Genomic DNA, 25660 nt, shown 5'->3' with positions numbered 1-25660 from the left:
TGTATAGGAACAGTTTTTCCGAAAATTTCTTTGTGGTGCATATTGTACTTCCGCTTTGATGCACCTTGTCTGTGCCTTTCTGTCCCATTTCTTCTCTTCATTGCTGAGCATGTTTGTATTTGTTCTTTGAAGACTTGAGCTGGAGGTTGAGCCAATCTTCGGAAGCATGGCTATTTATGATGCCAAAGAGAAAAAGAAGGTGAGCTGCAGCTACAATTTTGGAACTCGCACATTTACTATATGCTTTTCATTTCCCTCCTTCAGTGTGTGTTTCCATTCTCTTGTGCTGTAGGATTTCTTAAAATACCAATCTAAATAATGCCACCACCCAGCAACTGGGCTGCCTCTCCTAAAATGATGCAAGTATTAGTTGGCAAGGATGCAATTGAATGTCTTGCAAAAAAAAAAGATAGCATTTGCATGCTGAATAACAGTCAAACCTCAAGATAGCAAGGTTGCGTCCAACATGAAAATCACCTATAATTATAACCAAAACTCATTATACAAGCATATATTCATTAGATGCTCAAATTAGTGAGAAACATTTGGATAATTTGTTACATCGAGGTATGTATAAATTTTGCAGAAGCCTGTCACAGTTTGCAAACACATGATTATACTGTATTTGTAATCACATTGCTGGAGAAGCACTTGCTTTTCTTGCTGCCACATCTCCATTTGCTTTGAGAATTTTTGCAATGCACTATTGCTGTTGCTCTCAGTTTTCAGCATTGCCAATGTCCGTACGATTTTAATTTAGGGCATGCACATATCCACTAACTCTGTTTAAATGCTTTTCGTGCATTTTCTGAGCAATTCACTGGGGTTATGGGCACTCTTGACTGATAAGCCTTCAATTGCACCACAAAAGTTTGAGTCCCTTCTTGTTTAGAGCCAGCTACCTTAGCTACACAAATATACATTGTTTGTGCTCTTGAAGTTGTCATTTTGAAGTGGTTTGTATTGTACCAGTTTGCAGTGCTTGGTAATGTATGGTTGCTGAATATGTAGAATATCATGTGTGGTTTCTCTTGTCCTGCCTGCTCTCAGGTTTCGGAGAACTTTTACTTTGACATGAACTCTGAACCTATGAAGAGGATGCTCTCGGACCACATTCCTTACCATGACATCTCGACGCTTTGTCGATCTTGCATCTTCAACATCACATACCCATCAACTGACCTGTTTCTAGTCATCAAAGTAAGGAATAACCTGTTACAGTGGAGCATGACATGACCTAGGAGGTTCTGTCTTTGAATCAGTGGTTGCTGATCGTTATATTTTTTTGTTGTAACACTCATTTTATATTTAATTTTCAGTCTAAAAGTCCAGGTCACTCTATATTTAGAACTGTGCTACAGTAACAATGCAAGTTGTTGTCCTTTTTTACTGCATTGGGCTTTGCTACAACAGTCAACGACCGATTTTCCCGATGCCCGATTTTTTTTGACATTCCCGATATTTCGGACACCTTCGCGGAACCGCCACTTACCCTATAGAGGCAATGTATAAGAAAATTTCAGACGCAAAAAACCTTCGCCGTCCGATTTTCCTGACTTTTTGCCGTGACCGCAGGTCCGAAACGGCATGTAGCCACCACCGTCGCCATTTTTATTATCTCGCCTCCTCAAACCGGCGCTCTCGCACGCATATCCGCTGGCAGCCGTAGACACCACCACGGTATTGGATCTTACAGCCGTTGGTTGTGGGAGTTGGGGGACTTTGAGGAGGACTTAGCACAAAGCAAAGAACAGTAATAAAGTCATCGACAGCCGGCAGCAAGTAGAACACTGGGGCCCATGGCGAGAAGAATCTCTCTTCTCGATCTGTCTCTCTCGTTTCACCCCTTCAGTCTCCTGGGGTCACGTCATGTTCAGCCAATCATGGAGTCCGCTCAGGTGTCGTCATTTTCCTCCAATTGTAGAGGCCCGTGCAAGTGCATCATATTCGGCCAGTGGCGACGCTCCAAGGGCTCCATTGTCTGATGGCGGCCTTCGTCCGGCGTTTCCTCCTCGCCTGGTAGGCGCTCAGCTGGCTGTAGGACCCGGGTGGTTGTCGAATGGCATTGCAGAGTAGCAAAGCAACTTTTCTTGGGACTGGGTCAACCACCTTGAACTGTGCCACCCTTCCGTTGCACTTTCGGGAAGAGTCAAGCAGGGGGGAGGCAAAAGCTCCACGCGTGGTACTCGAGGTGGGGATAATCAACCGGTTTGACGAGACTGATATCACGGTTGACGCGCCCCTGCGCACCAGGATTGACAGGTGACAGCGAGTGGTTGAGCTCGGAGAACTTGACGGATGTTAGTTAATGGTCTGTATGTAACAGCGGCAATGCTAGGCCTAGCTACTTTGACGTTCGCTGCCAAGCTTCTTTCTCTTCGGTGCCGTGTTTTTCATTGAAAAAATTTGCCGCTGTTAGCAGTGGCGCCGACTCCGCCTTTGTAATCCTTGCCACTGTCTTGGAAGCTCGGAAAGCACGGCGCGTTGCATAATGCTGATTCCCGAAAGTCAGATTCGCCCTCAATAAAGCAGTACTACGCAGTGAAGCATACCAAGACTGGGATAGAGCAATTGTCACGGGACACGATATGTATTCCTTAATTATACACGCGTTTACCCACCGTCTCCTATGACAGTACAAGCACTGATACGCCTAATGAGTGTACTGGCAGGCCTTCAGAGCTATTTCGGACGTGCCTGTGGCGATCTGAGCCCTTGGGGGATGTTAAGGGCATACATTCGTTTTTTTTTTTCTGACATTTTCGCGGCCCCTAGGGATTCCGAAAAATCGGGCGTTGACTGTATAGGTTGCTGAGCTGTGGAAGAAAGGCAATTGATGATGTTATTCCATATTTTGTAGCTTCCTCAGACATCTAGGATGCAAAATGGTGTAGCATAGGGCAATAACAGCTAAAGGGCGTGATTAGTTTGAGGGACCTGACTGGTCCTTAAGTTATGCTGCTCACAGCATTGACGATATCTAAGCATGATACCTAAGTTAGGCATATCATTGGCGTCAGTGGCAGTGCTGAATTTCTCGTTTTAGTGTCTTAGAGTGACATATGGTAGCTTCTAGCCAACTCAATTGTTACATTTGGAACTTTGCAGGATACGAAAGGGACCCTGAAAGACATTAAAGCATGTTGCCTTACGAATCTGCTTCCACAAAATTTTTGAATCCTTCATTTATAAGCAGAATCAGAGGTAGTTATTGCAATGTGCAAATACTCCAGTATCACTGAATCGAATAGTGAACTTTCGAATAATTTCATTTGTGAATCGAATATCTACTGTTTGATTTTTGAATATTCAGTACATTCGACATGAAGACCTGCACTGTGCCACATGTTGCGTGCGCCGCAGAGCCCCTCATGCTCAATGCCGCCCAAGAGAGCGTTTCACTTCGTTTTTTGGGCAAAGGGAGCACCGAGTGTGCCACAGACGGGCCGCCCCGGCTGGCATGGTAGCAGACTTCAGTCACCGCAAGCGCTCCCTGACGTCGGCACTATGTGGAATTGTACACACAGCGCCCGAACGCCGCAATTCCCACAATGGCACCGTGTTGGCCGGGGCCGCGTCTGTTGTTACAAAGTTCGTCTGGCTTGACAGAACCGATCGAAATGATAATACGACGCGGACAGAGGAAACGGCAACAATAGCATCAAGTATTTCGCAAAATGTGAAAGCATGTGTGAAGATTGGGCTGATTAGCCGCCGATAGGCACATGGACTGTGTTGAATACGCGGCGACAAACTTCATATCGCTTCAGGGAACGAGCACTGATGAGCCACCCATGCAAACATATCGGCAAGCATTCCGCGGCGGCTTGCGGCCCGTTACCAAGTCGGCAAGTGGGGAATTTGCGGCGAACACTGCCTAGGCCATTGGGCGTCCGTGACTTCATTGGGTGTCCGTGACTTTATTGGGCGTCTGTGACTAAAGTTACGGAGTGGTGAATCAACACAGATCTATTCGCAGCAGCTGCACGGCACTTGGAAAGCTGACAAACCGCCTCGCGAATGATAGTGAGTGTATGGGATGATAGTGCACGGAAGAGTTGTTCACGGCCGCCATCATTGCGACACACCGTACGGCGGCCTCTCATTCCCGACGCCGTTCGTAGTCGCACATTGGTGTTTTTTTTTTTGTAGCTTTGAGCAACCCGTCACAAGACGGGCTTTGGTTTTACACGGTGGGCGCGAAAGTGTTGTGAGCCGCCTGCATGCATTTTTGCTGACGCCATACGAACGAGGTAAGGTTGGGGGCTGAAGGGAGGCTGCTGCTATTGACATTGTGAAGGAGAGAGAGAGCAAGCGATCTTTGGCCGTTTTTGACATGAGATTGTAAGTTGCCTGCTGCAAGTAGTGAATAATATTTGGCTCAAATGTTCACAGGAGCCTCGTCTATAGATCGGCAAAGTTTTCTTATGTTCAAAAAGCGTTTCAGGGCACCTTTAATGCTTGATTTAGTTGTGTTTCTGTCTTGCGTGTTCACATCTTTATCTTTGCAAGGGTGACTATGTTTTCTCGGTCATCGTACCTACTTTTACATTTTGCCTGCTCTGCCCTCAGCTAGTGCCTAATAGGAAATAAGGTTGTTTCTATTTGTTTGCAGCTTGAGAAAGTTCTACAGGGAGACATCAATGAATGTGCGGAGCCTTACATGAAGGACGAAAAGGTAATTTCAAAAATCTTTTAGAAGTCGAACAGGATTCTTATGTTATACTTATGCCGCATCACTGCCTTGCTTTGATATTTGGGAGCATTGACTGCAATACTCTATGACATATGCAGAACAAGGACAAGGTTCGTGCCAACGCTCTGGCAACATGCAAGCGCCTCGGCAAGTACCGCATGCCCTTTGCCTGGACAGCAGTCTATCTGCTCAATGTGCTGACAGGGGTCAGCAGCCTCGACAAGGACAGTGGCAGCGATCGAGACAGCATTGGCTCAAACAACACCCTGGGTGAGGACCTTGCAGATCAATACGTAATGTTTAGATCATAGTTTATTTCCTGGACTTGGCAGTGTGGATTTTTCCTCATGGTGTCAACAAACGCCTAGCGGTGGCTATTGCGCAGCATTTGTCCAGTTTTGAAACAGCCCTGTTTGTTGAAGAGTGACAAGAGGTCTTGGTATGTCTTTGCTTGTAGTAAACCTCCTAATATAGTAAATATTTAGCTTGTTTAGCTTAGTGTAGTTTTTTTTCTTAGTAGCGCACAGTTTTACTGTGGTATGTGTGAAGGGCACAACTTATGTGGTAAGCACACTTTGCCAATATTATGCACACCACTTTAATACAGGGTTAGTTACGGTCAAGATTGCTTTTAGGTGTCACCTTATCCTGCTGGTCTATATATTAGAAGTTTCAATTGAAACTACTTATATATTTTTTTATAGAATTTGTGCTTTCCATCCCACGTAGACATGTTTGCTGCATAGTGATACACCACATTATATGCACTTTTTGTTCATATGCTCTTGGGCTATTTGTCAAGCAAACCTTGGAATCGTTGTCGGTGAGTTCACCATTTTGACGGCATGGAGTGGGATGGCATATGCTTTAGTTTGGCTGGTGGCATTTTGTTTTTATGTGGTTTGACTTTAGGTGTACAAACTTGCAACTGCTGAGCTTTTATGCTTCTTGATAGTTTGCATAATTTTGATGTTTTTCGCTATGCATTGCATCCTTTTGACATGTGTTGTGAAGTTTTGTGAAACCTTGTTGCCATCATGCAACTGTGTTTGCATCATGTTTCTGAGCCACAGTCTGGTTTCCGCCTGCTGTGTGCATGCTGGAAATTATCTACTGCTTTTCTCTTGTACTATTTGCACGTAAATTGGCATACATTGGTCAAGAAATAGGTGTAGCATGGTTGCAGAGATGAGTTTAGTTTTCAGCAGGGGATCAAAATGCTCTCAGGTCGACGTGGCTCTCTGGAACGACGGGCTGGATCCGAGAAGCGTCGCAGCTGGTCTCCTGACGACTTTGCTAACAGTCTTGACACTTTTCGCCCGGTTACCCTCACTGTGTCAAGCTTTTTCAAGCAGGTGAGGCCCTGTACCCAACAGCTTTGAACAGGATGTATTTCAGCAGCTTGTGCTGGATCCTTACATCGTTGAGTTAGGTACGATTTCTGGAATATAGGTTCACTTCTGAGTGAAAGTATTATTTTTGCAGCTGGGGCTTAGCCTTGATTCTTCATTTTCAGGTGTTCTGAAGAAGATAGCATTTCACGCACATTTTGTAGCCCTCACTTAGAAATTAAAGTACTATAATTCAGCACAGCACATAATTTTGTGTAAGAGACTTGATAGGCAAATGCTAACAAAGTAAGGTGGCAGTCCTAAAATTGCTCGTAATGCAGGTTATTTTTCAGCTTTGCTGGCTACTAACAGTTCAACAAAGTCCTTCTACGATCAGCTGCCTTCCTATTTACACATGACTTTGCTGTTTTTGATGTTTTGTCACATTGATTATTGATTTATTGATTTATTAGTTTGAAAACTGAAACTTATGTCAAAAGGACATCTCATTGTAGGCACTTAGCCATAAGTACTCAAGTCTACAATTTTCTTGTGGCATTTTTTTTTTTTTTGCTGTTAAAGATCACTTCGATATATATTTTTCTTTCTTCTTTGCATAGCTGCAGATACATGTTTTCACATTTTAAGCTGCTGGGAATACACATAATTATTACGGCATTGCACACTTTAGTAAACAGTCTATATACACACTGCTTTACCAAGAAATCCTGCATTTTTTTAGTTTCCTATATTGTTTTGATTATCAGTTCACAAATATTTGTTTGTATTGCAGGAAAGTGACAGACTGAGAGATGAAGATCTGTACAAGTTCCTCATTGACCTCAAGCGGTCAGGCTCAATGCTGAAAAGACTCAAAAGCATCCCAGGTATATTGCCTAACTTTAGTTGCACTCTAGGCTATTAGACATCAGCTTTTACAGGTGTCTTTGCCTGACAGCATTGTGCCTTTTCCTGGGCTTTGTTAGCTTTAGTTGCTTATGAGACCGTGGGTTTGTTGCATGCTGCAATTTACACAATACAACGTACAATCTGCAAACTTGAGTATATACAGTTGAACCCACTTATAACGATCCCAGATATAACAATCTATCGGTTATAACGACCACATTTCAGTGCATTTACGATTTCCCGACCCTTCTTATGGAAACTGTCCAGATACACCGAAAATTTTTCAAATCACTGTACTGTTAAAACGAAAGCTTCAAACCTGGTCACGGTAAAAAAAAAGGCACACGTGAAGTTCCAAAGCACGGAAGTGTGACCAAATGGCACACGGCAGTTTTTGCGCTTCACTCCAGTTCCACCGCGACGATGATACGACCTTCGAGATGAGCGAGTGACTACTGTATGGGGATTTCGGAAGCTGCGAAAAAGGTCACGTGCTTTCAAGGCACGCCTCCAGGGAGTAGGCGTACAGCATCTAGTGCATAAACAGCATGGCGCGGGACGTGCACTGGCACAAGCACCGGTGCTATATCGGATGCCATGACGGCGTCACTCTCATTGTTGCGCATTTGGCCGCGCGGCACCACGTGCATTCTGCCTGGTTCAACGATTTGGAACGACCATCTATGTCCTTTCATCATGGGAACAACAGCAGCTCAAGCATTCCTGTCGGCAAGAACGCTGCACCACGGACTCCTACCACGCAATGCCATAAAGGCTCGGTGGTTACGACACCGCTATCAGGAGATCATGGTTTGGCGGTGCTTCATTTGCGCGTTGCCGATAACAATTCGTGGTGGCGTTCTAACTTTCGAACATTGCATTTTTTTTTCCGCCCCGACGTGACATAGATAACGTAATTTTACGGCTCTTGTGTGGCTGATGCACAGTTGTAACGCCGAGACCACAATGTTCGAGAACTTTGCAGAATGGCTGCCTGCCAAAGTAGTTTCCGAAGTTTACGCTTCCGCCCAACTAGAATGCTTTGCTCTCGTGTGCATAATACAGTCGTGTCTTGTTGGTGGTAAAATATATCACAAGCTCTCGAAAAAAAAATAGCGGCTGCGCTTGCAGTTTAAAAATGTACGCCGCCGCATTTCATTCTTTAGATGGACGTTTCTATTGTGAGTTAGCAGCTAGGTGCAGGAATGCGCCGGAAACAAAAATGACACTGAAAATCAGTTTTTTGGACCAATGTGCTGCCAAATTGCAACTGCTAATGCCAGCTTCAATGCGGTTATTTCTTTTTTAGCGTTTTAAGGGCGAGTCCATATATAACGTACTACGGATGCATAACGACCGCTTTTCACGGAACTGTCGAGATTGCTATAAATGGGTTCGGGGGGACTGTAGTAGCAGCATATTTCTTTCCTTCCATATTCCCCATGTCTGCCAAGTAAACTATGCTGAGGGAACTCTTAGTGGCGCAAATGTATTTCCTAAAGTATACTGGCATGCCACATTATAGTTGGGTTGACCAGCAGTCAGCTTATCGTTAGACTGGAATTTTAAATGCATGGTACTACTGGACATGTAGTTTCACTGGATATCTACTAATGTGAGTTGGACAAATTTGTTGCATTTATGGAATATTAGCATTTCAGGTGTTTTTAGCATGCTGTTAATTGTAGACACTGAATTTGATTTTAAGCCTCTGCTTTCAACAGAAATTGTTGGAAATCATAGAATTTCTCAATTTTTTATACTGCCTTAAAACTCTGCAGCTGTTCTACAAAAACACATTTTTACGAGTTACAGGAATTGGCATTGGTTTAGATTCTAGTTTTTATTAATCACCAGTCTTTGGTGAGTTACAAAATGATTAAACTGTTGTTTTGGTTTAAATATGTTACATTTGAAAAATAATGAGGGACATAACTACACATTTTACATTAGACCTGAAGTTCTCTTTATAGGAAAGTCATTGACAATTGGGCACTTAGAATAGACTCTGTGTAGACTGTGGCATGTACAAAGGAACTACCTTTTCATCTTTCTGTCAGCTTCTCATCCTTGCAGTTGTCATTGCATTTTCTAGAGTTGCTGTCACCAAACAGAATGGACAGCTGCAGTCAATAGTATTTTGGTGCCATGGAGTTAGGCACAGAAATAATGCCCAGAAGAGTGCACGCAGAATATTGAAAAACTTAAAATAGGCTCCTTTGGTTCATGACACTGTACTCTGATAAACCAGTTACGAAGCAATAATTGATTAAGTACAATTAGACATACAGCACAGTAACACAAGGTACAGGAGCTGCTGCTGCTGAACCTACTGCTGCTAAACACAATCATGTGGTCTACCACAGATGCGCAGTAGGGGGAAGTGGTAACGGTAACAGAATAACTGCAATGCTGGGCTGAAATACTCCAATACAGTCAAACCTCAATATAAAGAACCCAGATATAGTGAATTATCAGATATAACAAAGTACAGTGGAACCCCGAATATACCACTTTCAGAGGACCTAACCGTCGTATAATCTGGGCTTCGTGCAATCAAAAAACTAAGATTATCGGCAGTGACGCTCAGTCTTGCCCAAAAAACGGGTACAGACTGCCTGAATAAGCCCGCGGCACGAACCTGCACTGGTCCAAGGAAGGTAGATTAAATTATAAAGAAATTACCGTGTTTATTGATTGTAACGCGCATATTTTTAATGATTTTTGTTGCTTGAACTGAACCCCTGCGTTACAGTAAAATAACAGCAAAATTGGCCATTTTAAAACAAATGCTCTAAATCCCACGATTTCTAGCGCTATGTTGGCAACCTGTAACTTTACGTCTCGATCCAATCCATATACAAGTCGACCGAAGTCGGAACTTGTTTTAGATTGGGAATAGGCGCTGTTTTTGCTGTGCTTGTGCCTGGTTATTATGCTGCAATACCCTATGGCCTTTTGCGGTTTGACTCCGTTCATTCGCGCCATTATGGCGACGCAGCGCATTCGGTATGACGGCCGCTTCGAGAGATGAGCAATTTTGATGGCAGAGGAGCTGGGAAAGTCTACTGTGGCTCGGTGTCTCGACGTCAACGAGTCAACAATTTACGGATGGCGGGACCAGCGGCAGGCCCTCTCTAAATGCGAGGCCAGTCGGAAAGGCTCTGTTGAACCTGAAGTGTCCTGGCACTGACCCCAAATGAAATGTTTGTGCGGTCTTTTAAGAAGTACTTTAATCTCAAACAAGCTCGACAGCACGGAAGATGACTTGATTCTCGGGCGATCACTTCTGGAAATAGTTTCGGTTTCGCGAGACTCTGCTTGTCGCGGCACCGAACCCCTTGGAAGTATACGGCCGACAGCGCTGCTTAGGACAGCGCCAGAAACACTTGGTGGGGACGCTTTCAGTGCCAAGTCACGCAAAACTTCGCGAAAGTGAAACTATCTACGAAAGTGATCACCCGAGAATACCACTCAAGGAAAGCTCCGCTTCCTCTTAGACGATGATGGGTGAGGAGAACAAGTTTCCAAATTGCCATTCCTTGAATAAAGGTACCATTTGCTGTTCCGTTCATCTCGCATTACATTCGCTGTTTTGTTATTTCATGTGACTGGAAAGTCGCCCCTCGCGTTCCAATCGGGGTCACCTTACATTCGGATAAATACGGTATTTCCCACCCGTTATCAGCCGGCTGCTGTGTGCTCACACGCCAGCCTGTGCCTGTTTAGGGCTTCTTTCTTTTTTTTTTCTCGGACGGTACCGAGAGAGGCATCGTACGATGCGAGGTTGGCGTAAAATTGCATCGTATAATTGAGGTTTTTAATACATTATTTCTATGGGTGTTTTGCTGGGACGAAACCAAACCGCCGTAAAATGCGGGTCGTCGCATGACCGGGGGACGTATAATCGAGGTTTCACTGTAAATAGAAAATGTGTCTTTCCTATATTAGCGTGTGACAATATATGCTTATAGCGAATATTGGATATAACAAAGGTATTTTCTTGTTGGATGCGATTTCATTATAACGAGGTTCAACTGTTGATCAGTCACCCAGTCCTAACATGTGACAGCTGCTAGATGTTACTTGTGCACATTTTGCCAGGCACGCTGCGCCTGGACATATCCCCATGTGCGGAGGAGTTGCGGTACTGCCTAAGCCCTGAGCTGGCACGTCTTCATCCATACCCAGACGAGAAGGGCCGCCCAACGAAAGAGATGCTCGAGTTTCCCTTACGTGATGTCCTCAGGCCAGAGTACATCTACCGGAACCTTCTCTACATCTACCCTCGATCACTCAACTTTGCCGGCCGGCCAGGCTCAGCGCGCAACATTGCTTGCCGCGTGCAGCTCCTCTGTGGAGAGGATGAGGTTACCTGCGCTCTTCCTGTGAGTGTCCGTTTTATTTATGCTGAGAACAGAAACCACATTGAGTCAAGATAGGAGACAGCTTTCACAGAAAGTGAAGTGTAGTCGCATTGACTTGTAAGTCATTGTAGATTTACTATTTTGTTTATATTTGTGCCTTGGGACTACACAAGTTCTTGCTCACCAAAGGACATTTACCATCGTCTCAATTTGGAGGCGCATTTGATCGTGTCTTTACGAAAAGTGTAAGCATGGTAAATGTCAAGTGTCACATTTTGTACTTCACAGTACATGCACCACTACTATTTGCAATTCTCTTATACTATGAGACCAACAGCGTCTTGGTATTGAGAATGTGATGGAAGCCATTACGGGTGTGGAAATCAGTGGCGCAGCCAGTGGGGGCACACCGGACACGTGCCCCCACACGTATGAACGGAAGTTATTATGAATATGAGTGAGTGTTGGTGAATATGAATGGGCGTGAGCATTAACGGTGAGTGAGTGCTGGGAAGTGGGAGTGAGTACATTACCTGTCGAACTATTTGTGAGTGATTATCGGCTTATACAGTGCGTGGGATCCACATATTTTATTGTTATTTTGCAGGTGCTCTTTGGTAAATCAAGCTGTCCTGAATTTGTCACCGAAGTCTACACTACGGTGACATATCACAACAAGTAAGAGGCAGCAGTTCTTTCCCTTATTTATTTCTTTTTTGGTTCAGAGGAAGGAAGTACTTGTCTGCCCAGTACTGTACTTTGTATGCAGCCATTATGATGACCTGCATTCTTGGATATTTAGAGTCATTCACAAGGCAGCAAGGTTGTACTGCTGTTGTGAGAAACACGTACATGTAGTATAGTACGTACTTCTGATGCTAAAATAGCCGTTATCAACTCTTCCCTTCACTTGAAGTGTCGGCTTTCTAAATAAAATTTAGAAGCCCAGCCAGGAATTTCTTGGATTTGATCCTGGATGTGGCAAGTATGAAGTAAGCGAGCTACCACCAAACCATGGTAGTTTTGCGCGTGAGCCTCATGCCGCACTTACTTGATGGCTGCATGCTACATTAGTCTTGTGCCACATTCATGGGTGGGCGGGCTTCTGTGCGAACAAAATGAAAAGTGTGTCATTCTTTGAACAAACATTTATGATGACTCCTCTGTGTACGGTGAGTATCTTGGTTGAAGGAACGAAAAGCTGCACTGGCCATTATATAATGCAAGGAAACTATGTAAGTTTGTAATATGGAAAAAGACAAAGTGTCGAAAGGTGCGGTTCACCTTTGTTGATCAGAGAGCAACAAAGCTCATACCCATAAGAGCAAGACCAAGAAATTTTGTCATTGTGAGGTCATTGTAAGGGTGCCATAGGTTTCCCTATAAAATGCATAACAATGCAGGCAGGTCTTGAAAGGGGCAGCAGCTATAGCTTTGACAGTACTGTGGATTTATACAGGACAGAAAGGGCATTTTTGGCTGTATAGAAGTTAAGATAAAGGTAGCGAGCCCCATGTGGAAGCAGTATTCCTGACATGAGCATCTGCATGCAACATAACACATCACTCCTTGGCTACCATGCCTACTGTTCTCATGATTTCAGGTCTCCTGACTTCCACGATGAGGTCAAGGTGAAATTGCCGGCCAAGCTCACAGACAGACATCACCTGTTCTTCACGTTCTACCACATAAGCTGTCAACGCAAGGTGGAGCAGACAACGCCAACTGAAACTCCTATTGGCTACACTGTGAGTTTGTCTGAATGTCTGCGCATTGGAAGTATTGGCCACATGCATGAGTGTGCATTGATGTGAAACAAATCCGTACAGCACATGGAGAAACCCTTATTGAACTTGACATAACATCAGAATGGCGTGTGATCTTTATTATAACTTGTTGATTTGACAGCATGGAGCTCACTGCAAGTGTCTGGCTATTACAATAATTGAACAGGTAACACATATGAAGATGATGTAGGTTTGTATTTACTGTTCCCATTCCCCTCTGCCTTTCATAATGCAGAATGCAGGACTGCTTCCTTTTGTCTTTAACTCTGTCGGTTTTTGCGGCAGAGCATCGTGATATACAGTCGAATCCCCCTACAACGAAATTTCCACCACAACAAAGATTTTCCGATTCCCCGTCAGCTGCCCATAGAAAGTAACACAAAAAAAGTCTCTCCATAATGAAGGTGTTTTATTGGGTACTTCCGCTTGAACGAAACTGGGACTGAATTGAAATTGGAACTGCCGAGTAGTCAAATTAAAAGGCCCTTCCAATGCTGGGATCATATGTCCGCTTGAACGAGGTTCTTGCGAACGAAATCAAGTTCAAAGTACCGATTTACGCCACTGTAATCTATAGCCACACGTGGTCATCACGTGCCTGCGCGAGACTGCACGGGATCGCCACAATCGCTGCCATTTTCTGTGGTGTGTGTGTCTTGTCGAAATGGCTACGCCAACGAAGAAGCGTAAATTTCTCTCTCGAGAAGGCACATATTATTGCCGAGGCAGAAAGCGGAAGGAAAGCATTTCGCAGTTTTGCCCGAAAACCAAAGCACCGAATGCAATAGCAGATTAGTGGACAGCTATACGAACTAAGGATCGTAGTTTTATCAGCCCTCCGTGCCGTCTCTCGCTTCAATGCAAACTAAACGTCGAAAGCACAGCGCACACGACTGTACTGGCACTAATTGCACTTTGCCCAGATCGCAGATCGCTTTGAAGATGAAGCCCGCGCGGGCGCGCACTTTGTGCACAGCGCAGATTGCTTGAAATCCAGGCTGACCGACTTCTGGTAAGCGTAAGCTAGTCAAGTTTGCCGATTTTGTCATAAATATGCAATAAAATTGTGATAATTCAAACCGCTTCATTGCGACGGTGCATGTGCCTCAAAATGAGTGTTTCGCGATCGGCTGGGCATGCGCGTTGGGTTAGGCATCGGCTGCAATGTACGAAAAATGCTGCAACGACGGCGCGAAATGCATGCTCTCGTGAAATTAACACTTTATTGACCGCCTTCGGTACGTCTCAACCTTGCCTCCACACCATCGTGAAGATTTCCCTAACGATGGTTTCGGTTTCGTTCGTGGTTTTGCCGTTTGGCGTACTAATTTTCTGTGTCCCATGAATTTCATTGTAGCGGGACTCGACTGTAGATGTGTTATTAAGAAATTGCATAGTAAAGAGCCTGCGATGGTGCAATTGTTGCAAGTTGACCCATTTCTTGCAGTGGTTGCCACTGTATCATGACGGGCAGCTGCAGACGGGAGACCAGTTGCTACCAGTGATGCTGGAGCACCCTCCAGCCAGCTACTCCTTCCTTACACCTAGCGTCCAGATACCCAACACCAAGTGGGTTGACGGCCACAAGGGGCTCTTTGACATTTCCTTACAACCAGTCTCCACTGTCCATCCTCAGGTACATAAGTGACATCATTCCTCTTTCACTTGAGTGCAATGCAATGTAGGGTTGAAAATGGTGTGGCATGTTGCCTACTTTCCTGGGAATTCATAGCCACAGTAATGTGAACAAGCCAGCAAAGAAACAGCTAGTCGCTAGCTCTGCTGGGCTATCAACTAAGGACTCTCTAGTATGGGGAAGTCACCTTCTGTATTGAGTAGTTACTTCAGGATTACTTCTGTTAAACCATTTATACCCTTAATGCTTTGTGCACCATATCTTTCCAAGGTACAATTCAAGTTAAGGCCTTAGCATTAACAAAATTCAAACCTACAGACTGTAAAAACTGTCAGAATGCAATAACATCACAATGAAACGGGTGAATTGTTGAGAAAATTTCTTGCTTTATAAGAAAAATTTTAAGGGGCCAGATTTCTGGCCCTATGTTACTAGAAAGGAACTTCAAGAAAAAAAAAAAAGTAATATTGGAATGGCAGCATGAAAATAGAACCTATGATTCACTGTTAATATATTGCTACGAGGCGCTGCAGTAACGAACAATCATGACAGGACTGACGAAGACTACGATTGCCGATAGTCGCGCACGGGCTTCATTTTGTATGCCTGTCTTCTGCCTGTTGTATATATCGTGTAAATATATTGGCAAGCGTCTTTTCTCCCCGTAACATTTTGGTGGAGGTGCGGGGTATCGATCCCAGTACCTCTTGCTTGTTAGGTGCAGCGCAAATATATTGTAGACAGTGAGTAGTCCAGGTATCTGCAAAAGGCTTGCAGTCTACCCAGAGCGCAACACACATTGACGTCAGTCTACCCAGAGAGCTAATAAATTGTTGCTTTCGTTGTTTCTTTGCTTTGTGCAGAGAGTCGTCTTCATCCTTTTATTGGTATACCTAAAATAACCAACATTTTTTATATGTTGGGGCCAGCCACATTATCACTAACCAGTGCTGTTATTGCTAATGAAGTGGAATGGCTAGGTGATGTTTAACAAGCGAAATTCCCCCAAGTGTCATGCTTGTTACCGCCTGGTGAAAACAAGTGCAACAGAAGTGGAGCAACATGTGTAGCTTACAGTGGTTACCTGTGAAAGGTATCTTAAACCTTTAACCAGCTGGGCTTGTCACTGGTTTTGTTGTTGCAAATCACAACAAAGTTGGTAATGAGATCATACAACAAACAGCACAAAAATGAAATTAGAGAACAGACGTAGATGTTTTGTCTAATCTAGTCCAATTTTTTGCTGTTTGTCATATTATGCCATCATACCAACAAGCTTGGCGAACGACCATTTTGAAAGTTGGTGACGTGTTCTCATCTAATGTTCTGATCATTGAAAACAAAACTGACTTTCCAGATGGCCATAATGAGATGCAAACTTGTTTTTTAAAAAGTCCCTCCCTCTGGCATCTTTAGAAATGTTGTTTTGACATTTCCAAACTAAGCACCTGTAACTCGGTGCCTGTGTATGTCGAATGTGGGACCTTTGTTGTCCTGTCTTACTTGCACTGGGATGCTGACTTTCGTTAAGAAAAGGTTATAAGCTGTTTGTGACGTACTCTGCATAACTCTTGCTCCTACGGTAGTGTCTGTAGATTGTTATGACACTTGCTCCTGCAGTAGTGTTTAAAGACTGTTACTCTCTGGTCTCTCCTAGGACGAGCACCTAGACCGATTCTTCCAGCTTTGCACGGCTGTCGAGTGTGGCCACGTGCCACAGCGTCTTCTCAATGGCGAGACGGCAGAGACCATGCTGCGGGCTAGCCTAATGGAGCTCGTGAAATGCAAACCGGGCCCGCTTGTGCGTTTCCTGCCGACCATTCTAGATGCGCTAGTACGGCTTCTTGTCCAGCCGCCCCGGCTTGGGGGCCAGCCATTCAACCTTGGGCAGGCTGCATTCCAAGCACTGGCCGCAGTGGCTGATTCAGTGGTGGTAAGTTCTACTGTACCTTGCAGTTTCCTTCAAGGAAACAAGTTCTGCTGAAAGTCGTGAGGTGGGTAAAGTTTCATGAAAGGGAATATGTTGTACTGGACAAGAGTGAATTAATTGACGAACTTTGTAGCTTTGGGGCCACCTTTGGGTGGATGACTGTTTTCCCTGTCGTGAAACTTTCTTCACTTTGCGGATTTCCTCCCAACTTAATTGCTTTTCCACTGTTCTGACACTTTGGTTTTTTTTTATTAGTTTGAGTTAGTTGACGAATATTTAAAAATTTTGTTTATTACCAACTTGTTCAGCTTACCTTTGTTTTAACTAATGTGTAGTTTGCTTCGAAGGTCAGATTTCATGTTTAAACATAAAACCTGTCTTGCTGGTAATAGTTCATAATTCTATATTACGGATATGTCGAAGCTGGCTATATCAAATTATTGTCTATATTGAACAGTTGTAGCATCCCCTTGGAAACCCCACACAGAAGTATAGCACTGCACTACGCATATATTAAACTCCTGTTCACTATCACATTCGATATATAGAGTGCTGCACCGCGCCGCTGCAAGTGCACTTCTTTTAACGAGACTGCGATCACTTCTCATCTTATCGGAAATATCCATGTTGACAAAACGGCACTGTTTTGGCAGATGCTGTGAAAGCATTGAATATGAAAGGCAGTGCGTGCCATGCCGGAAAAATGAGCAAGGTGTGTGCCTCCAAATACGGAGGGCTCATGTGGCAAGGGCCTTTTTCACACTCCGTAATGCTGAAGTTGCTTTACATTTATTATCCTTCACTGATCATGTAATGTGGGGAGGCTTACTAAAAGTGGAAAGGATTAATGGCTGTGCAGTGAGAAAAGTGCATTCAATAAGCAAGTAAATACAGTATGTATACAGAAATAAATATTTATACATAGTACTAAGTTTGTCTGTCAGAACTGTTCACATGCTTTGTTCTCATCTTTCTTTCTTCTTAAATGTAATGTTTTTCTGTACAGGAGATCCAACAATGTAAGTAGAGAACCTCGGGTGACATCTCTTTATTTTCTGTTCCTTCTCTGCAGAAGCTTTTGGATGATCGCAATGACACTCACGGACGGAATGCCCTGCTGGCCACCTACATCCAGTACCAGTGCACTTTGCCACATCCCGAGCCATACCTGCCGTCACCATCCAACGACGGACCTTCACCTCCATTTCCTGGATCTGCATGCAGCCCAGCTGGGCATCCAGCATGTTCTGTGCCTCTTTCGGTGAGCTCTCCTTTCTTACTGCTTGGTGGCTACCACGAAGGTACCTGCCAACTCCTGAATTATCCGTAACGTTTATGAATTCGGGCTCATTCTACGAATCCTTCGTCAAGTTTCACAAAAAGTAAATCCAGTTTGTGAAACACTTTTGGTCGTCTGTCTACAACCACACCCTTGGCAGTTTTCTGATATTGAAAGGACGCGAGAGGGGTGCTTGCTTTGAGCAATTTTATGCTGACAAATTCCTAAAGCAGGTGATAGCAGCAACAAGAAAGCCATTGAAAAAGTCAGTCAGTTGTAAAAACAATGTGTTGCTTCTCAGTTTGTACTGTTCCAAGTTTGCTGCTGCTTGAGGGCTGTCTACCCGCCTGGGTGGCTCAGTCAGCTAAGGCGTTGCGCTGCTGAGCACGAGGTAGCGGGATCGAATCCCGGCCACAGCGGCCGCATTTCGATGGAGGCGAAATGCAAAAATGGCCGTGTGCTTGCATTGTAGTGCACGTTAAAGAACCCCAGGTGGTCAAAACTAATCCGGAGCCCTTCACTACGGCGCGCCTCATAATCGGAACTGGTTTTGGCACGTAAAACCCCAGAAAGAAGAAGTGGGCTGTGTCTAATAATGTGTGTATATATTTATCAAACAGCATGTGCTCAGAACAAACTAAAATAAAATTTTAAAACAAATAAATAAAAAATAAAAGCGTGCTATCCCCCTCATCCCCTCTGCTCCACATACTCCTTGTTGCGTGTCTACAGGATTTTACGAATTTTCATGAAGATTAGGTCCTTCCTTTCTTTCCAAACAAATCAGTTGCTACTCGAGTGCCAATGCTGTCGTCAGTCTTGCGCACGTTTTGTTTTCATATTTATGTTTACTCGTGTAAGGAACTCATGTGCTAAACAACGCATCATGCAGCTTTTTGGGCCACTTTTCTTGCATCTCAGTGACACAGTCGTAACCACTCCACGTCTTCTGTTCCACATTTTTTCCAGAAATCTCCCCATGGTCGCAGCAGCAGCAACCCAGACCTTGCGAGCTCGAGTGCTTCGACCCTGGCGCACATCGAGTCAGACTCGGACGTGAGCACAGTTGTGGCACGACCCCTAGACCGCACGGCCAGCATGCGGCCCGCCAACGGGACGGCCTCATCGCCCCTGAGGTCACCACCACCGCGGAAGTTGGTTCACGAGGAGCTCGTTCTACAGTGGGTGGTGTCTAGCGGAACTGCACGGGAGCTGGCGCTCAACAACACGTGGTTCCTGCTGGAGCTGGTGATCAAGAGCATGACTCAGCACCTTGCTGCCACGGGCCGACTTCAGGCACCACGCCGGGCGAGGTTCAGCAGTCGCTTTGTGGACGATGTCACGACCTTGGTGAGAATCCTTGCAACTTTTTTTGTGTGCTTGGTATAACGTAATAAGTTCTAATAAGTTAAGGGACGACGTAAAAATTTGTATCACCCCCAAACATAAAAACAAAAGCAAAAAAAAAAAGAGGGAAATTGGGGGGGAAGCGGCAATGAAATGAATGACTTGCTACAATTTTTTTTTTCTCGCAATACTTTATCAGAATTTGAGAAAATTGCACTTTCTTAGTGTGCTGTCTCCAAAATCGGGTGAAAAATCGGACTTAGAGAGGTGCTATTGCACCACTGATAGCTTGAGCGTGGCTTTTCCTTGACGCAGCACAACCCATGCCCCTTGCTATTGAGAGACTGGCTTTTTCGCAATGTTTCTAGTTTAGTGGCTAAGTGTTCTTTACAGGCAAAATTTCACCAGCCGCACGATATGATCACATATTTAGCACTGTATAGCCCCAGTTTCTTAGATAAGATAGAAACAAATGCTAAGGAATGTGTTTGCTCCCGCACAGCCAGAAATATATTCGATTTGATTAGAATATTCGTACCCAACTGAATATTTGAACATTTTCGAATATCTATTTTTCGAATCGAATTCGAATATCAACTTTTTCCTTACCATAGGGAAATAGGTGTTTTTTGTATGTTACGGCAGATGTTTCTTTTTTCTGAAGGAACTAGTGCACTCAATATTTAATGTAATACATAAACAGAAATCAAAATGAATGCACTTTTCACGCATAAGTTTTATTGACAAGATGTATGTCATAAAAAAGATATAAATTGTTAAAACACGTACACACTTAGTCTAGACACTTCACAATACAATTCTGATGGGTATTTACAAAAACAAAGGAAAATAATAAACGACAAGCACTAAGAGTCCAACACGTAAAGTACAAAATGAATAGGAACACTAAGGGTCCAATCGTATTCACCTGTGCTGGTCTTGAGCCGGACAATCTTGGCGTAGCTTGAGGCAAATCTCGAAGGACGATCTTATGGAAATGCAGGCGCTCGATGAATTCGTTGACTAGCTTGCTGGGGAATCCCCTTCTTCCGCAGACTTCACGTTACATCTCTTCACTGGGGCGGTCTGAATCCTTCTGATTCCCACATGCCGTTTTATATCCTTCACAGGCTTTCTCGAACCTTCCTGTCAGAGTCGTGATCCCGTAGCATGGCCAAGGCCTGAGAATCTTCCAGTCAATTCTTGCATTTTCGTCTGCTGCCGTCGGAGCATCATCGAGGGGGGGGGTGATGACTCATCCTGTTGGCACACGCTCACGCTGTAGTAATCTCTCTCTCGACTCGCCGGGTGAGAAGGTGTCTCGGCGCCCGCGCTCTCTTTCTCTCTGGTTACCGTCGCCTCGTCTATGCTTCTAGACGTCTAAACTCCGCTGGTCGCGCTGGCTGTTTGCGGTGTATAGCCGGCGTGTTTCTTTCGCTGGCTTGCGTGTTTTGATTATGCACTCTTTTGTGACACATATGCATGCTTTGCACTGTCACAAATACACAACCATGCAGTTGGTGCGATCACACAGGATCACGAAATTGGCTTGGTGGCTGTGGTCCAACGAAGCCAAGCCATGGGCCAAAACAAGCACATGCGTCCAGAATGGGTCATTTCAACCTTGACAAGAAAAACGTAGCTGCAACATTGTTTACAGCCACCATATTTTCAGCGTCACGCACACGGATCATGTCTGAAAAATTCAACAAAATACCGTGCAATGTCCGACATTGCGGTTGCTGTCATACATTGGGTCTACGGGCAAGTGGTTGTGCCTTGGGGAAGTTCACATAAGCACACAATTCCAAAAAATCAAGTATGTAGAAATTCAGTTGGTGCCTGTATAAGTCATATTTGCTACGAGAATACATATTTTGAGCCACGTGCAAACAAATTTGCTTCTCAAAACCGGCACTATGCCAGATTCTGCATTTACGGTTTCGTTATAGCAGGAGAATACTCCACTGAAATAATGGATGGCCAAGCAAATTTTTTTATTTGCTTCATTATATTCGTATTCATTATAATTAAGTTCAACTGTATAGCACGGCATGTTTTGTTTGAAGCTTGTCTGTAGCGCCCTGGGAATTTGCATATTCATCTGTAAATTGTTTTCACGAGTGTACATGAAAGGGGGATTAAGAAAGAGCCATCAGCTGAGCCTGCTGTGGTCTCTGATACGATCCCCCGATATAATAATGTGGCACAGGCACACAGGGTTTCTCACTGAGACATTGAGGCAACCTTATTAACTGGGCACACATTTACTCGATCTACTCGACTTTAATGCACTCTTTTTCCAGAAATATTTAGTACTATAGAGATGACATGCACATTAAAATACTATAGTACGATCCCAAAACTGCAATAGTAACAAGCTGCCGTCATTGGCATTCAAGATTACTGCAGTTCAGTTAATTCATGCATTGGCTGCAGCCATAGTAGCAGGCTGCGGTACTGGTAAACAGTTTGTGCTCCTCTGTAAGTTTATTTGGTTGCCATTGTCAGTAACACATTCAAGGAAGGCGGAATCTCAATTGTAATATAGGTAGGAAGCCATGTGTTGTTGATAACAAGGAGTTCAACAACAATGATGGTGTCCACTGTGACTTGGATGCAGTTCATTTTGTTTTTCCAAATTAAAAAAAAAAAATAATTGCTTTCTCTATTACAAGGAAAACTTGGTAATTGAACTGTCAAAAGCACTGCATTTTTCATTTCCATCTATGAAAATAAGTTGCACACTGCAGTCGAGGTCACATTAGAAAGTACAGTACCGCTTTTTATAAGTACAGAATACTACTTACTAACGTCACATCACTGGAAACATGATCAAGCAACACTTGCTTGGTTTCAAGTGCCCTTGCTAATGTAAGTTTTCCTGTGGGTAACAATAGTTGAGCATCAAGAGCTAAGTGGGCAGGCATTGTTGATTTTGCAATTAAAGAAAGATTAATAATTGAATTGGGGTGTAACATTTTTATTATTCTTACAACTTGTGGTTAGCTGCGTGAGATAAATAAAAGTAATGCAAGTTTTATCGATGTACTTTACAGGACCATGTGAAATTTTTACTTCATTGCTTGACAGGCATCGCGGTGCACAATGATGATCCTAGATCATTTTTGTGACTTGAAGAGGATACAATATTGTGTGCATACTGATCCAAAAGTGTAAGGTTTTGTTTGTAGTACATTTCAGGTACATATGGCTGTAGTGAATATTACTTGGCTGTTGATGTAGTCCACTAACTCAGTGAGTAAACACCACCGAATCTGTGGAGATGTGTCATAGGTGTGATAATTTTATGAGTCAAGCTTTGTCTGGCCATTTGGTAACCAGTGTTTCTGCCATGTTCCAAATGTTCTAAATGCTATTGGTGTGTCTGTGGGATAAAAAATGGGAAATACACTTCATTAAGATGGTCTCAAAGGATATGCAGGATTTTGGCAGTCATTTACCACCTATTCGAATGAGTGTCTACATGTGAAGAATACATCCTAAAGAATATAGACAACATATTGTAACGTAGATCGAAGACGGAGTCTTGAAAAAATAGACTCTTCTCTTTAATGGCGGGCCAGAAGAAGAGCGTGCAGCCTACACGCTTTGTCGTCTTTCATGGCTCCGACCTTTGCGCGCGCCGTCCCGCGGTGCGGGTGCCCCACATCATTGTGTCAATATTCTGTGTGCTTCGATAGTTCATTGGGTCTGCGAACGATTCATGCCCACCCTAATAGGCTTTACTCTTTTAACACAGTTGCTTTTTCTTGCCTGTGTAATGAACTTGCACCACAGTGACACATATATGCATCAGTGAGAAAGATCTAAGGAAATTAGGATTGTTAAAGGCTATTGCTCACAATTATGACATTTAAATGTTAATATGCTGTGATAATTGCAATATTCTGAAGAAAAGAAAAGAAAAATGAAGCAGTACTGTAATACTATGCACATACGCGGAAGAGTGAAACAGTCTTTTAAAAGGGCCCTGCAGCAGTATTTTAAAATGGCCATGACACCATATTTTCGTAGTGAAACCTATTTCACCGTGTTCTCCAAGCATCAAACTACCACACAGTGAAATATACAACCTTCCCTGAATTATTATCAAGATTGTATGTTGGGAAATGCTAGTGCTATAATTTCTGTTGATGTATTTATATGCACAAATATCCTGAGCTTGGTGTTCTTGCTAGTTACTTTTTTCTTGTATACATTTCCTGTGGTGAATCTGCGAAATGTGGCTGTACTGATTTGCTTATCATATACAAGTAAAAAATATTGTGGTCTGTGGATAAATTAAGCCTTTGAATACATGAAATTGTGCTTGGGACTGTTTAGTTTCCTATGCTTGCCTTAACACAGTTCGTTGCAAGATTGCAATGGTTTCCTTTGTTCAGTGATACGTAAGTATTGTGAAATTAGGTTTCCTAAGTGGGATGCTACAAAATGTTGCTCAACTGTTTCAGAACCGTGGTGTAGGAAATGGGTATACTATAGCCATCATTATCAAAATGGCCTCTCAAACATTTATGTCCTCATGCCCAAATGACTTGGATGGTCACAAGAAAAACTGAAGCTTTACCTGGATTGTTGCAGGTGACCTCACTGACATCTGATGTTATTAGCCGCTGCCACCGAGAGGTGCGGGATTTCCGGAATGTGCAGAACCTTAACAACAGCCTGGCCTTCTTCCTGCACGACCTGCTGTCTGTCATGGACCGTGGATATGTCTTCAAGCTGATCAAGGTGCAATGCCAGTTCAGTATGCCTAATACTCATGGTTAATGTACCTGCCCAGAGTTTGTAATATATGTGTTAGAGAAGTCTTTGTGTTTATGAAACCAGTGTAGTTGCAACCAAGTTTCGTGTTTTTATCATTGACATCAGGTCAAAATGCTTCTGCTAAAAAGCAGGAGAATGAAAACTGGCCAAATGTCGTTGTTTTCTTGCAAAGTTTCAAGCATGGCTCTGAGTATTGCCTATCAGTCGGGCTTATTGTGTCATTATTTTGCTGACCTAAACATAGTGGTAGTAAAAACTGGCAGTTGATGATTGCTTTTGTGTTCTGTTGCTTTTACAATGCTGTATTAATAATGAGCATCTATGACTGTAATATATGTGGCGCAGTGTTACAGTGACTGAAGGGAGAAGTTGTCATCCACCTGATTTTTAGCACGAAGCACAAACGAAACCCTTACGGGTTTCTCAGAAAGAAAGCCTCGCAGTTGTTCAAAAAAAAGTTTGTCCTGGTCCTGGATTTTTTCACTTTCATGTACTTTCCTCCACCTTGCGGGCTTCTGCAGAACTGTGTACTGCAGCAAGGAAATGTTTCTAGTAACAGTCCAGCGCATTCACGATTGCACTGCCATGAGCAAAAACTAAATGAACTAGTAGCCATGCCTTGTGGTCGCAGTTTTCACAGCCCAGACTGTTGCTTCTTCGCTAACAGGCCTTCTGCAAGCAAGTCTCAGCCAAGATCCAGTCTCTGCCTGACGCAAGCAGCCTGGCATCATTGAAGCTGGACTTCCTCCGTGTACTGTGCAGTCACGAGCACTTTGTGACCCTCAACCTGCCCTTTGCAACCCCACTGACCCCTTCACCACCGACGTCTCCTTGCCCAAGCATTGCATCATCCCAGGGCTCTGTGGTGTCCAGCTCTACTCTCACGGACCGGGGCAGTGCCTTCGCTGAGCTTTCGCCTGAGTTTCGCCAGCAACATTTCCTTGTGGGCCTGGTTTTGGCTGACCTTGCAACTACCTTGCAGACCAGGTTTGAACTGCCACTCGTTATGTGTTAAGGCTTTTAAGAAGAGATGTGCCTCAGAGATCCACATTTGTTAATAATAAAGTTAACTGAATGACATTTATACAGAATATAGAGTTCAATCTCCTATTTTCGAATATATATTTAGTTTTTCAATATCTTATCTGATTACATTTCTGTGACACCTAAAGTGGGAAAAGTATGGTTTCTAGTGCAAAGTTTGGGCTTCATACCAGGCATAGGAGAGTCTTATAAAATAGCCTATATTGTTTCCTGTGGAGAACTAATTGTAAATAAACTCAAAAATAATTTTATTCTAGCTTTAATATTTAAAGAAAAGAACTTAAATCCGAACTATTGTTATAGAGAACATTGATGAGCGGTTTCCCTAAAAAGGCACATGACCAAAATTTTTGAAAATTACATTAAGATCTAAATACCTACTTGCATCCTACACAGTCTTACGACAGCCTGACGGTAGGCTGTCGCGAATGCCACGAAGGCTGTTTTGGTTCTGGTTTTGTGTCAGATTGCATTGCCCAAGCAATTTTCTGATGAAATTTCTTAGAAAAAAAGGCCCAGGTTATAATTGAGTAAATGCAGTGT

At 43.6% G+C, this 25660-nt stretch overlaps 1 protein-coding gene across 1 annotated transcript in view; it reads left to right on the top strand.

Moving 5' to 3' along the window:
- Positions 1-25660, top strand: part of LOC119434151 (dedicator of cytokinesis protein 7-like) — a 71832-nt gene that overhangs the window by 8486 nt on the left and 37686 nt on the right. The window contains exons 7-21 of the mRNA XM_037701476.2: positions 133-199; positions 1051-1200; positions 4616-4678; positions 4795-4966; positions 5924-6051; positions 6821-6914; positions 11041-11324; positions 11911-11981; positions 12907-13051; positions 14538-14726; positions 16384-16659; positions 17729-17917; positions 18905-19285; positions 23888-24037; positions 24741-25060. Coding sequence (XP_037557404.1) covers positions 133-199; positions 1051-1200; positions 4616-4678; positions 4795-4966; positions 5924-6051; positions 6821-6914; positions 11041-11324; positions 11911-11981; positions 12907-13051; positions 14538-14726; positions 16384-16659; positions 17729-17917; positions 18905-19285; positions 23888-24037; positions 24741-25060 — 2679 coding nt within the window. The remainder of the gene's footprint in view (positions 1-132; positions 200-1050; positions 1201-4615; positions 4679-4794; positions 4967-5923; positions 6052-6820; positions 6915-11040; positions 11325-11910; positions 11982-12906; positions 13052-14537; positions 14727-16383; positions 16660-17728; positions 17918-18904; positions 19286-23887; positions 24038-24740; positions 25061-25660) is intronic.

This window comes from Dermacentor silvarum, chromosome 11 (genome assembly GCF_013339745.2).
Source record: "Dermacentor silvarum isolate Dsil-2018 chromosome 11, BIME_Dsil_1.4, whole genome shotgun sequence".
In the NCBI taxonomy this organism is placed as follows: domain Eukaryota; kingdom Metazoa; phylum Arthropoda; class Arachnida; order Ixodida; family Ixodidae; genus Dermacentor; species Dermacentor silvarum.
Note: the sequence above shows the minus strand (reverse complement) of the source record. Positions and strands in the feature narration are given on the sequence as shown.